A 15,647-nucleotide genomic window follows, 5' to 3' on the forward strand; every position below is an offset into this window, starting at 1 on the left:
CAGCTTCAACTGCCCTTCTGGTGCTCGCTACATCACCAGGTTGTACGGCAGTGCTGGTACTAGGTCCAGGAAGGGCTGGGCTGCTGGTGTATGCCTCACCACGTAATCCGACAGCACCAGCCCCACTCTGCTGCTCTTGAAGCGGATCCTGCGCAACCTGCGGTCTAGCGACACGGGGCCGGGTACGCCTGGTGCTATCAGGGACCTCAGCCTCCTCGTCCGAACTTTGGGTCAGAGAGCCACTGCTTTCTACAGGTTCGTATTCTGACCCGCTGGATTCATCAGATGAGGGTTCCCACTCCTCATCCGACTGGGTCAGAAGCCTGTAGGCCTCTTCAGAGGAATACCCCCTGTTTGACATGTGGGCAACTAAATTTAGGGGTATTCCCTGAGACTACCCAAGAAAAAAAAAGCAAGCCTGTCTTACAAAGGGTAGGCTAGCGAAGTACCGGAGGCTGCTGCGGTTGATCAAAAATATCAAAACTGATTTTTTTATCGCCGCAGTGCGTGTAAAGTGAATGTGCAGTGATCAAAAAAAAAAAATTTTTTTGTCACTGCGGTGGGGCGGGTGTGGGCGAACGCACGTGTGGGCGACCGATCAGGCCTGATCGGGCAAACACTGCGTTTTGGGTGGAGGGCGAACTAAAGTGACACTAGTACTATTATAGATCTGACCGTGATCAGTTTTGATCACTTTCAGATACTATAAAAGTACAAATGCTGATTAGCGATACGCTAATCAGCGAATAACGGACTGCGGTGCGGTGGGCTGGGCGCTAACTGATCGCTAACTACCTAACCAAGGGACCTAAACTATACCTAAAACCTAACGGTCAATAACAGTGAAAAAAAAAAGTGACAGTTTGCACTGATCACTTTTTTCCTTTCACTAGTGATTGACAGGGGGGGATAAAAGGGGTGATCAAAGGGTTAATTGGGGTGATCTGGGGGCTAAATGTGGTGTGGTGGGTACTCACAGTAAAGATGTGCTCCTCTGCTGGAACCAACCGACCAAAAGAAGGAGCAGAGGAGCACAGCAGCCATATAACCCCATCATATTTACTAATATGTGGGGTTATATGGCTGCTGATTGGATTTTTTAAAAATCAGCAGCCTGCCAGCCAATGATCGTGGCCGGCAGGCTGCTGACGAAATAGTCTTCTGCGAAATGCCGGCCCGCGATGCGCATGCGCGGGCCGGCTGTGACGTAATCTCGCGTCTCGCGAGAGGACGCGCCGATGCGTCCAGGAGGAACTAAACAACCACCTCCCGGACGCATCCGTGCGTACAGCGGTCGGGAGGTGGTTAAAAATGCACCCGCTCTTAAAGGGAACCTGTCACCGGGATTTGATGTATAGAGCTGAGGACATGGGATGCTAGATGGCCGCTAGCACATCCGCAATACCCAGCCCCCATAGCTCTGTGTGCTTTTATTGTGTAAAAAAAACCGATTTGATACATATGCAAATTAACCTGAGATGAGTCCTGTATATGAGAGGAGTCAGGGACAGGACTCATCTCAGGTTAATTTGCATATGTTTTTTTTTTTTACACAATAAAAGCACACAGAGCTATGGGGACTGAGTATTGTGGATGTGCTAGCGGCCATCTAGCAACCCATGTCCTCAGCTCTATACACAAAATCCCGGTGACAGGTTCCCTTTAAGTGCAGCGGGGGCCATAGCCACAGGGTTTTTGACATTTTAAACAGCAGAGGTCTGGGGCTAATGTCTGCGATAACGCAGATAACCCTTCAGATGCCATGGTCAAATGTGACTACATAATATGAAAGAGCTAAAATCGGGAGCTGTGCACTTCCCGGCACAGAACACTGCTGAGATTGAGAAAGATAATCTGTAGTAGTAATAGGGCTGAGCTTGTACAAGGCTTCCTCGGAATCAAAGCAGAGTTCGGTTTCAAGTTTTAAAGTGATTTTCAACTTTAAAAATTAACCACTGAAGTTATTCAACAAAGTCACGCGAAACTTTTGCAAATAACTAACTTCGGCTCATCGGAACCCATACATTTTAATACTGTGCGGAGAACAGTATTAGTCCGAAGTTTTGAATGAAGTGACTTCGGATTTAGCACCTGAAGCTTGCTTCGCTGATCACGAGTTAAGACTCCTAATACTACTACACCATTACTAAGGGTGTCCAATAATGCGATCATTATTTCTTTAGTTGTTTTCTATTGGTAGTTGTATGACAAAATAGGACCTAAGTATATTTTTGCTCACTAAAAGTCGACTATTGCTTTTTTTTATTTATTTCCAACAATCTGCAATGAAGCTCCAGATAGGTGCCACCCGTTGGGGGCATGTCCCTGTACAGTCGGACACTGGCAGCAACTACTGGATAGCCTGTAGTAGTTGGTGCTAAATGTCAGGAGAGGTTACAGGTATTTAACTGAAGCAAAAAATGCTTGTGTGGCCTGCGTGTCATATTTCCCATAAACCAACATGTGAAGCTGGCATTTTACCCCCAAAAAATACACCAGTAACTGCAGGTGCAGAAAATGGCAGTAAAAATCATACTGCTTAAATTCACAGAGAAACGTTGAAGGCAATGAATGTATATTCCTGTCTTGCTCATTAACCTGAGTGGGAGTCTTTGATTTATCATGTAAGGCTACGAGCGTTAATATTTTCCGGTATTGAGATCCGTCATAGGGGCTCAATATCGGGAAAAAACGCTTTCGTTTTGTCCCCATTCATTGTCAATGGGGACAAAACGTAACTGAACAGAACGGAATGCTCCAAAATGCATTCCGTTCCGTTCCCATATTGGAGAGCAAACCGCAGCATACTGCAGTTTGCTTTCCATCCTGGGATGCGGAGCAAAATGGATCCATCATGACGGATCCGTTTTTTCTGACACCATCTGACAATAGAAAACTGATCCGTCCCCCATTGGCTTTCAATGGAGTCCGCAACGGATCCCTCTTGGCTATTTTAAAGATAATACAACCGGATCCATTCATAACGGATGCAGATGGTTGTATTATCAGTAATGCAAGCGTTTCTGCTGAACCGTGCTGGATCCAGGTGCGTGAAAGTAGTTTACCGTATTTTTCGCCCCATAAGACGCACTTTTTCTTCCCCCAAAATGGGGGAGAAATGCCCCTGCGTCTTATGGGGCGAATGCGTGGAGTTTTACATCGCTGCCAGCGATGTATCAGTGAGCGGGGAGGGACTGGGAGGAGCTGGGGGCCGGCAATAGCGGCGGGGCGGTGCAGTCAGTGTAGTATAGCACCGCCCCGCCGCTCTGGTATACTAATATAAGAAATCATATTGAAGTAATAGTTATTAAACATGTCCCCCAACTGCTATTACTACCTTCCCTCCTAATCGCTGCTGTAGAATTCAGGCCAGTCGGGCGGGCGGCAGCGTAACTCGTGTCACGTGCCTGCGCCGCCTACTTTATGAATGAAGTAGGCGGCGCAGGCAAGTGACGTCAGTGAGACGCGCCGGCCGGCCGTCCTGCCGGTCTGATTTCTACAGCAGCCAGCGATTAGGATGAACGGTAGTAATAGGAGTTGGGGGGCATGTTTAATAAATATTAATTCAATATGACAACTTATATTTTGTGCGGCGACGGGCGGGGGGTCGACAGTTCAGATTGCGATCTGTGAATGGCACTGTTACAGGGGGGGGGGGGGGGGATCTGTGAATGGCACTGTTATGGGCTGGGGGGGTCTGTGCATGGCACTGTTATGGGCTGGGGGGTCTGTGGATGGCACATATATAACAGTGCCACCCACAGACCCCCCCCCCAGCCCATAACAGTGCCATCCACGGATCCCCCTGTAACAGTGTCAGCCACAGACCCCCCCCTGTAACAGTGCAAGCCACAGATCCCCCCCCCCATAACAGTGTCCGTCATCCACAGATCCCCCCATAACAGTGTCCGTCATCCACAGATCCCCCCTATAACAGTGTCCGTCATCCACAGATCCCCCCTATAACAGTGTCCGTCATCCACAGATCCCCCCCATAACAGTGTCAGTCATCCACAGATCCCCAGTAATAGTGCCATCCACAGACCACCATTAGTTCCAAACCCACAGCACACCTTTTGGTTAAAAATGTTTTTTTTCTTATTTTCCTCCCCAAAAACCTAGGTGCGTCTTATGGGCCGGTGCGTCTTATAGGGCGAAAAATACGGTAATTCAAAGTGAATAATTACACTGAATATGAAACAGTTTTCTCCGCATTAGCAAATCACAATAACACAGTTTTCTCAAAATTTCTGGGATTTTATTTGCCTCAGGCTTATGAATTGCAACCAAAGACTTTGTGCAAAGAAAGCAAAGATTAAGTACACTTTAAGGAAAAAAAAAAGATGATTATCCACACTGATAAAGGTCTATTTGAAGAAAAGAATAAAACGGGCCAGGGAGAATTAAAGCGTTCAATTATATATAGTTTGCAACAATTAACAAGTTTAAACCAAACTTCTTCATAACAAATAGAAATTTTAATAAAAAACAAAATTACATTAGCCGTATACCGGTATTTTATAATGTCTTCAACAACTTTGTGTTTAAACCGCCCTAACGTGGGGGGAAAAGGGGAAGATAGAAAGGAAGAGAAAACTTATGGAAAGTAACTACTGCATATTAACACCTTGAGAGCCAGCCACAGCATGCAAAACAAAAAATTGCAGGCCCCTCCAGCGCCAAAAGGGTTAACCAGTTCTTCAACTTTGCATATATATATATATATATATATATATTTACCACAATTATTGGGAAAAAAATTAAAAATACTGAACCACAACATAAAAAATGCTAACATAAAATTGCCTGACGAAAAATAAAATAACCAGTTACTTCTATGAGTTTGTCCCAGTTCATGTTGCTACAAAATATTGTTTTCAGCTTTGCATTGCCGTAAGCTGTACCATAGTATAGCAAACCAGGCACAGGGGAAACCATTTCCAAGGGTAAGTCAACCCACAGAAGTTATATCACTGACCCACAGTTTTCCATCAAAAAAATTGTTGCTTGCTTCATATTGGAGGACATTTGGTCACAATATGTTACAAAACCTGTGTCTATATGTGTTTTACCTTTTTTTTTTTTTTTTTTTTTTTTTTTACACGATGAGATCATGTATGCCTGCCACTAGTCTAACGTCAACTCTAGATGATGAATACAGAAACATTCCCATTGTGTATTTTTCCTTTTTTAGAAAAAACATGAATTGGATGCATGAAAGCTAGAAAATGAAGAATTCTGTCCACAAAACAGTTTTCATGTAAGTCACTCGTCATCACTTCCGCTTCCTTCCGACTGATCCTAGGAAAAGAAAATGGATATTAACAGGAAATTCTTTATAATAAGCCAAAAACGTAAATATTACCATAAAAATAATACTGTACTACTTGGCATGACCACTGCAGCAAGTAATGTGCTGGTACAGCTGATGACAGCCACAATGTAAATAGAGACAGGGGAGCTCAGCAGCATCGTACTTAAAGGAACTGAGTTACAAAGTATATTCTACATTTTCCAAACAAGCACCAGGACCTGAATACATGTAATTCAAAATTTAGTACAGCCAGTGAGCTACTCAATAAAATGTATCTGTATAGCGCCACCTGCTGTTTGTTCTTTTCCTAATTTTTTGTCCGTCTCACTTAGCTGGTCGAATGTGCTCAGTTTAAATCTTCAACTACCACCAGCTACCATTAGAAGCTGTGGCAGCTACAGGGAGAGAGTTGCAGCAGAAAGGAGGTACAGGGCTGGTTCTAGCCTGGTTAGAAAGGTATTGCCATGTAATATATGATGTCCGATTTTAATTTTTTACATCAATGATAACATAACCCCTGGCGATTTTCAGTTTTTTTCATCCTAGCCTTCCTAAAGCCATTACCTTTGTATTTTTCCATTCCCATAGCCGTACGAGGGCTTTATTTTTTTTGTGGATCAAGTAGTATTTTTTTTAATGGCACAATTTATGGTTGCATAGAATTTAGTGGGAAGCAGAAAAATGGGTTGGAATTATGAAAAAAAAAAAAAAAAATTAAAAATTCCACCACAGTTATGACATTCCCTATGCAGTAAAACTGACCTGTTCCCTTCACGCCCTAGGTCAGTACGAGGATACACACACACATACAGGTCCTTCTCAAAAAATTTGCATATTGTGATAAAGTTCATTATTTTCTGTAATGTACTGATAAACATTAGACTTTCATATATTTTAGATTCATTACACACAACTGAAGTAGGTCAAGCCTTTTATTGTTTTAATATTGATGATTTTGGCATACAGCTCATGAAAACCCAAATTTCCTATCTAAAAAAATTAGCATATTTCATCCGACCAATAAAAGAAAAGTGTTTTTAATACAAAAAAAGTCAACCTTCAAATAATTATGTTCAGTTCTGCACTCAATACTTGGTCGGGAATCCTTTTGCAGAAATGACCGCTTCAATGCGGCGTGGCATGGAGGCAATCAGCCTGTGGCACTGCTGAGGTGTTATGGAGGCCCAGGATGCTTCAATAGCGGCCTTAAGCTCATCCAGAGTGTTGGGTCTTGCGTCTCTCAACTTTCTCTTCCCAATATCCCACAGATTCTCTATGGGGTTCAGGTCAGGGGAGTTGGCAGGCCAATTGAGCACAGTAATACCATAGTCAGTAAACCATTTACCAGTGGTTTTGGCACTGTGAGCAGGTGCCAGGTCGTGCTAAAAAATGAAATCTTCATCTCCATAAAGCTTTTCAGCAGATGGAAGCATGAAGTGCTCCAAAATCTCCTGATAGCTAGCTGCATTGCCCCTGCCCTTGATAAAACACAGTGGACCAACACCAGCAGCTGACATGGCACCCCAGACCATCACTGACTGTGGGTACTTGACACTGGACTTCAGGCATTTTGGCATTTCCCTCTCCCCAGTCTTCCTCCAGACTCTGGCACCTTGATTTCCGAATGACATGCAACAGTCCAGTGCTGCTTCTCTGTAGCCCAGGTCAGGCGCTTCTGCCGCTGTTTCTGGTTCAAAAGTGGCTTGACCTGGGGTATGCGGCACCTGTAGCCCATTTCCTGCACACGCCTGTGGATGTTTCTACTCCAGACTCAGTCCACTGCTTCCGCAGGTCCCCCAAGGTCTGGAATCGGTCCTTCTCCACAATCTTCCTCAGGGTCCGGTCACCTCTTCTCGTTGTGCAGCGTTTTCTGCCACACTTTTTCCTTCCCACAGACTTCCCACTGAGGTGCCTTGATACAGCACTCTGGGAACAGCCTATTCGTTCAGAAATTTCTTTCTGTGTCTTACCCTCTTGTTTGAGGGTGTCAATGATGGCCTTCTGGACAGCAGTCAGGTTGGCAGTCTTACCCATGATTGCGGTTTTGAGTAATGAACCAGGCTGGGAGTTTTTAAAAGCCTCAGGAATCTTTTGCAGGTGTTTAGAGTTAATTAGTTGATTCAGATGATTAGGTTAATAGCTCGTTTAGAGAACCTTTTCATGATATGCTAATTTTTAGAGATAGGAATTTGGGGTTTTCATGAGCTGTATGCCAAAATCATCAATATTAAAACAATAAAAGGCTTGAACTACTTCAGTTGGTGTGTAATGAATCTAAAATATATGAAAGCCTAATGTTTATCAGTACATTACAGAAAATAATGAACTTTATCACAATATGCTAATTTTTTGAGAAGGACCTGTATATATAGTTTTCCTTGCGTTAAAAAAAAGAAAAATGGGGAAAAAACTAATTTTTTCTTTGTATTGCCACATTCTGACCACCATAGTATTTTTATGTGTGCAGAGCTGTATGAGGGCTCACTTTTTGTGGGCAGATCTGTACTTTTTATTGATACCATTTTGGGGTGTATATCAATTTCTACTTAATTTTTTCTGGGAGGTGAAGTGACCAAAAAACTTTCTGCTGTATGGGATAAATATTTTTAGATTTGGATAGTATCTGCAATTTGGCATGTGAAGAAAGGGGGGTGATTTGAATTTTTACATTTACATTTTATTTTATTACTGCTGGCATCTCACTGATCAGCTGTTTAACCCTTTAAGGACCAGCGCCGTACATGTATGGCGCAATGATTGGGCGGGTGCAGGAGCTGTGTCCGCCCGATCTGCGGCAGGGGTCCAGCAGTCACTGATAGCTTGCTGCATGCATCGGCATCGGTGATTTAAATGCCGGCAGGAAGGAAACAGCCATCGGGTCCCCGAGCTGCTGTGATGGTGCCCGATGGCAGGGGAGGCAGCCCAATGCCTTCCTTAGGCATTGTGGCTGCCTTCCGGGAGAGTCTGTGAGATCCAGCCCCCCGGATCTCACAGGGAGCAAGCTGTAAGTGTATTACAGTGTGTAGTACACTTAAAGCATTGTAAAGGGGATCAGACCCCCAAAAGTTGAAGTCCCAGAGTGGGACGAAAAAATAAAGTTTTACAAAAAATAATAATATTTCAAGTAAAAAAAGAAAAAAAGCGTTCTTTTCCCAAAATAAAGTAAAATATCACATGACCTAATCCCTCAGATGAACAGCGTCAAAAAATAAAATAACTGCTAAAAATACATTTTATCACCTTACATCACTAAAAGTGCAAACCAAGCGATCAAAAAGGAGTATACCACCCAAAATAGTACCAATCTAACAGTCACTTCATCCTGCAAAAAAAGAGTCTGTAAATAAGACCATCTCCAAAAAAAAAACTATGGCTCTCAGAAAATGGAGACACTAAAATCATTTTTTGGGTTGCAAAAATTCTGTTATTGTGTAAAACTTACCGTAAGTAAATTTAAAAAAGTATACATATTAGGTATCGCTGTGTCCGTAAGAAACTGCTGTATAAAAATATAACACCGTATAAAAATAAAAAAATAAAAATAAACATTTTTTGTCACCTTACATCACAAAAAGTGTATTACAAAAGTGATAGTCATATGCACCCCAAAATAGTGCCAATCAAACAGTCATACCGCAAAAATGATACCCTACCCAGAAAATAGGAAAATCTATGGCTCTCAGACTATGGAGACACTAAAATGATTTCAAAAAAAGATATTGTGTAAAACCTAAATAAATAAAAGTAGACGACATCGCCACGTCCATAAGAACCTGCTGTATAAAAATATCACATGACCTAACCCCTCTGGTGAACAACGTAAAAAATAAAAAAGTGTGTCAAAAAAGCCATTTTTTGTCACCTTACCTCACAAAAAGGAGATTTTTGTGAAACTCACCTGTAAAATCTTTTTCTCGTCTTTTCCATTGGGGGACACAGACCATGGGTATAGCTTAGAGGTATTAGTAGGAGGGACACTATGCAAATGAAAGAGCTCCTCCTCCTCGGGCTATACCCCCCCGACTCCACCAGGAGGAACTCAGGCGTTGCACAAGCAGTAGGAGAAGGAGCAAGAAAAAATCATGGAAACCATCGGACCAAGCCATAAGGTCCAACCAGAAACAGAAAAACGGAACTAAAGACCCCTCCTGCAACAGGAATAATGGGTGGGTGCTGTGTCCCCCAATGGAAAAGACGAGAAAAAGATTTTACAGGTGAGTTTCACAAAAATCTCCTTTTCTCGTACTTTTTTCCATTGGGGGACACCATGGGACGTCCAAAAGCAGTCCATGGGGTGGGAAAAAATATCAGCACCGCCAGGAGGAACGCCCAACGGTCAAACAGGAACCACAGCCTGCAAAACCCTGCGGCCAAAGCCGCATCAGCCGAAGCCAGTGAATGCAACTGACAAAAATTTGCAAAGGTATGCAAGGACGACCAGGTGGCCGCCGTACACAGCTGAGACGCAGAGGCACGATTGCGTCTTGCCCAGGAAGCCCCCACCGCCCTAGTGGAGTGAGCGGCAATCCTAGCCGGGGGAACTCCACCACAAGCGCGACAAGCCGCGGAAATAGCCAAGCAGATCCAGAGCGCCAAGAACGGCGGACGGAAGCAGTAGCCGCGAGATACACCTTCAGGACCCGTACAACATCCAGGGAATGCAGAGTGCGTTCCTTGGGGTTAGCCGGAGAAGGACAAAAGGAAGGCAGGACAAGATCCTCATCAAGGTGGAAGGGAGAGACCACCCTGGGCAAAAAGAAGGGGACTGGACGGAGCACAACTTAATCCTGGTGGAAAACCAGAAAGGCTCCTGACAGGAAAGAGCGGCCAGCTTCGACACCAGTCTGACTTAAAAGCTCGTGATGGGATGTGAACTCACAGCCACTGCATAATAGCCCAGAACTTTAATCACTACGCTATGTAGCTGTATCAGAAGCTATGGTCACAAGGAAGTCCAGATGAGAACAGTCAGAGAGACCCTCCTCAAAGGCTCGAAGGGGGCCGACTGCAGAGCGCGCAGAACCAAATTGAGAACCCAAGGAGACAAAGGGGGAACATACGGGGAACCGAATGCGCCACCCCCTGAAGAAAGGTCACCACCGGACCCTTAAGAGCAAGGGACCTCTGACGGCCCGCGCCGAAACCTGACCTTACAGGGAACTAAGCGACAGTCCCCGCACAAGCCCAGACCGAAGAAAAGACAGTACCATCAAGATGGAAAACCGAAGGGGAGGGAACCCCGAACCCTCACAAAAGGACAGGAAGGCCATCCAGGTACAATAGTAAATCCGGGAGGAAGAAGACTTCCCCGGACTGATCATGGTCCTAACCACTGAATCCGAGAACCCCATCTTCATCAGGATGGCGGTTTCAACAGTCACGCCGGTAAACGAAGAGACCGTAAATTCCGGTGGAAGAACGGGCCCTGAGACAGTAGGTCCTGTCTGTCGGGAAGAGGCCATGGGGCGTCCGCCAGCAACTGAGCCACGTCCAAAAAACCACGCGCGGCGAGGCCACTCTGGGGTGATGAGAACGGTCGGATTCCCTTCCGCCTCGAACTGGCGTAGACCCTTTGGTAGGAGAGGAAAACAGAGGAGGCTGAAGTCCTGCCACGGAGACACCTGCACATCCATCCGTACGCCTTCGGATCTCGGGCGCGAGCCAGGACCACTGGGATCTTGTTGTTGAACCCGGACGCCATTAAGTCCACAACCGGACGGTCCCATCTGTGGCAGATTTCTTCGAACCCTTCTGGATGCAGAGACCACTCGCTTGGATCCACCTTGTTGTGGCTTAGAAAGTCCGCTGTCCAGTTGTCCACTCCTGGAATGTAAACTGCTGACAACACCGGAACGTGCGTCTCCGCCCACGTCAGAATTCTCTTCACCTCCTGCATCACCATACGGCTGCGGGTCCCGCCCTGATGGTCGATATAGGCCACGGCCGCGGCATTGCCCGTTTGAACCCGCACTGGGAGGCCCGCAAGGAGAGAGGTCCAATAGGAGAGAGAGAGCGGAAAAAATCGCCCTCAGTTCCAGAAAGTTGATTGGAAGGCGAGACTCTGCCGCCGACCAAATCCCTTGAACCGTGCGAAACTGGAAAACGCCCCCCCAACCCAGGATGCTGGCATCGGTGGTGGCGATCGTCCAGGAGAATGCGAGAAAGGAACTCCCCGACCTCAGGTTCATCGGGAACAGCCACCAAGGGAGAGCTGCCCGAACCCGCTGAAAGGTAAAGGATCTCCTGTTGCGCCAGGCGAGTGTGTAACTGGGCATATGGAAGGCCTCGAAAGAGGCTACCATAAGACCCAGGACCTGCAAGTATTCCCGAATGGAGAGGCACGGGGAGCGCAGCAGATGCGACACTGCCCCCTGGATCTGGGAGGACTTGAAGGCTGGCAGAATACTTTGGCAGCCGAGGTGTCCAAAATCATCCTCTGGAAGGAGAGCCTCTGGGACGGGAAGAGGCAGGAGTTTGGGAAAGTTACCAGCCAGCCGAACCGTTCCAGAGTCTGAACAGTGATCCGGACGCTGTCCTTGGTCTGCGGTAGAGAGGGGGGCCTCTATCCGGATATCGTCCCGATAGGGCAGCAAAGGAATGCCCCTGGTACGAAGAAGCGCCATGAGCGGTCCAGGACAGTGGCAAGGACCCGCGGGGTGGTCGCCAACCCGAAGGAAGGGCGACAAACTGACAGTGTCGACCCATAATGGCGAAGCGCAGGAATCGATGGTGGGATTCCGCAATCGGGACATGTGATAGGCCTAGGAGCAGCAGGGCGGGCTGACTGGGCCCTCTAGTGCCGGGAAGGCTGGTGTAAAGGAAGGCCTCTTTGCGGGCGACCTGAGACCCCCGGCAGAGGAAGCAGGCGACGGCCTACCAGATGAGAAACGGCAAAAGGCATGCAGAGATGAACTCGTCCAGCTGATCCCCATAAGGTCTGGAAACCCCAAAGGGGAGAATAGCAAGGGAACGCTTGGTGGAGGCGTCAGCGTCCCACACCTTCAATCAGATCTCTTCGCGCTGAGTGACAGAGATGGCCAACCTGCGGGCAAAGAGGGAAACAATGTCCCTAGAAGCTTCGCAAAGAATCTTAGAAGCCTGAGACATCTGGAGAACCAACTCCAGCCGGAGCCATCCGAGGAGGGATGCTGCTGCTCACGCTCCCTGTTAGTAGTCGGGCGTCTTCTGTGGAAAACCACTTAGAGAGGTGGTTGGCGTCACAGGATTTGAAAATGCCCTATAGTCCAAAAAGGACCTGGCTCGTCCGAGCCGGATAATTCCCCTTCGGATTACTCTCCCTAGGGAGGGGGAAGAGCAGTCCGCAAGCGCCACCGGCGAGGTGAGGGGGGTGGAGAGACGGAGACATCCGAGGTGGGATGCTGCCGCTCACGCTGCCTCTTCGTAGTCAGTCACCCACTGTGGGGACCACTGAGAGAGATGGAGTCGTTAGCGCCACAGGATTAAAGGACATGGTTGCCTTGGCGACTAAGACCAATTTAGCGGCCGCGCTGGACATGGCAGATGCCCAAGCGGGGACCGCAGGCTCCCAGGGACGTGGAGGAGGGGGGTAAGGCAGGGATGCAGGTAATACTTATCTGCTCCTGCAGATCTTCTCCCTCGACTCCAGGACCAGCAGGGATGCACCTCTTCAGGCTTCTGACTCCTTGTCCAGGAGTTCAGTGTTCTGGTGGAGGGTGGCAGCAGGAGACCCAGTAGCTGGTGGGATACCGGAGCTGCAGGTCGAGCCCAGATCCACTTGTCTTCTTTGGGGGGCAATGGAGGCAGCGTCCAAGGACGGCGGCGGGCATTCCACGGGGGACCAGGAAGGATAGAATAATGTAAACAATTTTTGAAGGCTGAAAGGGGCTTTGAACTCAGAAAGCCTGGACATGGGGCAGCAGCATTATTACCACTGAGCTACCAGCTTGCCTGGCACAAAACAGAGTAGAGTGATGAGGAGCTGCACGGCCGTGAGCAAACAGAGTCTCCGGTGTAAGGAGAGTCAGAGCGGCATGCCGAGGCTCCGCCCCCCCGAACGCATCATTATGGCGCGAAAAAAGCGCGCGAAATAAGCGTGCGAAACAAGCGCGCGCGGAAAATATGCGCGAAAATAAGCACGCGCGCGGAAAATATGCGCGAAAATAAGCGCACGCGCGAAAATATGCACGAAAATAAGCGCGCGCGCACGCCGCGATTTAAACAAGCACCACGACTCCCCTCACGTGGTGCAGTAGGGGTTAACGAGGCCATGGAGGAGCGGCCTGCCGGCGGGCGCTGAGAGAGCGCAGCAGCCAAGGCCCGACGAGAGAAGCGCTGAAGCCCACAGTTTAAGGGGGAAGAGATGCCAGTACTCCAGTGCCAAAATGAAGAAAGTGCCCCATCAGGATCCTTCTTCAAGCTCACCTAGGTAGCCACAAACAAACAGACACAGAGGGAGGGGGAGGGACTGGGCAATACTTATCTGCTCAGCATGCTCCCTCGATGTCCAGACCAGCAGGGATGCGCCTCTTCAGACTTCTGACTCCAATCCAGGAGAACAGTGCTCTGGAGGAGGGTAGGCAGCAGGCGTCCCAGAAGCTGGTGGGATGCCGGAGCTAACAGGTCGAGCCTGGATCCACTTATCTTCTTGGGGGGAAATGGAGGCAGCCAGGCAACGTCCCAAAGACGGCGGCGGGCACTCCACGGGGGACCAGGAAGGCGCCGTGCCGACCTGTGTCCCCATCTAGAATAAAAATAACAAAAAGGAGTAGAATCCGAGAGTGTCAACCTCCTTCACCAGACACTAAGCAAAGACTGAGTTCCTCCTGGTGGAGTCGGGGGGTATAGCCCGAGGAGGAGGAGCTCTTTCATTTGCATAGTGTCCCTCCTACTAATACCTCTAAGCTATACCCATGGTCTGTGTCCCCCAATGGAAAAAAGTACGAGAAAAGTCTAATGCCAAAGCGATCAAAAAGTTATATGCACCCTAAAATAGTACCAAACAATCATCATACCGAAAAAAATGAGCCCCTACATAAGACAGTCGTCCAAAAAAAAAAAAAAATTACTTTGGCTTTCAGAATGTCGAGACACAAAAAAAAAATAATTAAAATGCTTTATTATGTTAAACTGAAACAAACAACCAATACCATTTGGTATTGTCGCGTCCGTAACAACCTGCTCTATAAACATAGCACTTGATCTAACCTGTTAGATGAACGCTGTGTTGTGCATTTTAATACGTATACAATATTATCTAATGACATTATAACCAAAATGAATGCTCATCTCATTGCCTTTAAGAGGAAATCAATTTTGCTGGGTTCAAACCTGAGCGTTCGGGATGGAGCGAGCGATTGCATGCGCGTTTACAATTGCGGCTCCGGAAGAAGCGAACGCCCATTGTCGCGCGTTCCCGGAAGTCTATGTACGGGAACGCGCAACAAAATGCCCCAAAGAAGCTCTCCTGTACTTCTTGGGGCGTCGGGCGTTTTACAGCGCGATCGTACGCGCTGTAAAACGCTTAGGTGAGAACCATTCCCATAGGGAATCATTGGTTCTTGCCTGTTGAGTGTTTTACAGCGCGTAGGAACGCGCTGTAAAACGCTCAGGTCTGAACCCAGCCTTTGAGCCAAAGTTCTGTTATGTGGCTGAGGAAGCCAAGATTAGTTCATGGCAAGTTCAGTTTATATAAAAATAATTGTGACCATGAACGGACATTATATTTTTAAAGTTATTACTAAAGATCTATGGGGAGTAAACCAATCTCTTCAGACATGTCTGTCTGAAGGGAACAAGGTTGTTTCATGGATAAACCATAACGTGATAAGGATTCATATCCTTGAGGCACACCTGCTGTATGAGGTTCAATATATATATTCATAATTATATTATATATATATCTATGTATGGTATATTTAGTTAACAATATATTTTAACCAAATTTGTGTTATCTATGCGCAACTATGTATCGAGATATATATATATATATATATATATATATATATATGTGTTATACCATGTATCATTTAGAATGTATTGTAGAAGGTACACAAACATTGAAGTAAGTTTATGTTAATTGGATTTCTGAGAAGAGTAAATGTTATTTCAAAACGATAGTTATTCATGGATGTAGATAAGTGAAATGTACAAGTTCCGATGCCAAGCATCAAAGCAGTTATATAAAATTTTCATCAAGTCAACATATTTCAAAAAGATAGGAGAAGACAGCCAACTCCAACAAGTCCAGGATATAGGTAATTAAAAGTGTAAGGAAAAGTGTGGCTGGCTGGACCTGGGGGGGAAGTCTCAGAGATTGATGCATATTTGGAATGGAATGGTCCTAAGGGGATTT

The 15,647-nt window shown here is 46.6% G+C and overlaps 1 protein-coding gene across 3 annotated transcripts in view; it reads right to left on the reverse strand.

The window, feature by feature from the left end:
* Positions 1 to 4,236: 4,236 nt before the first annotated feature.
* SMARCA2 (SWI/SNF related, matrix associated, actin dependent regulator of chromatin, subfamily a, member 2) overlaps positions 4,237 to 15,647 on the reverse strand; it is a 299,308-nt gene continuing 287,897 nt past the window's right edge. For all 3 annotated transcript variants that reach the window (XM_044272604.1, XM_044272612.1, XM_044272595.1), the window contains exon 34: positions 4,237 to 5,301. In XM_044272604.1, the coding sequence (XP_044128539.1) occupies positions 5,266 to 5,301 (36 nt within the window). In that variant the 3' untranslated portion in view covers positions 4,237 to 5,265. The remainder of the gene's footprint in view (positions 5,302 to 15,647) is intronic.

This window comes from Bufo gargarizans, chromosome 1, assembly GCF_014858855.1.
Source record: "Bufo gargarizans isolate SCDJY-AF-19 chromosome 1, ASM1485885v1, whole genome shotgun sequence".
In the NCBI taxonomy this organism is placed as follows: Eukaryota; Metazoa; Chordata; class Amphibia; order Anura; family Bufonidae; genus Bufo; species Bufo gargarizans.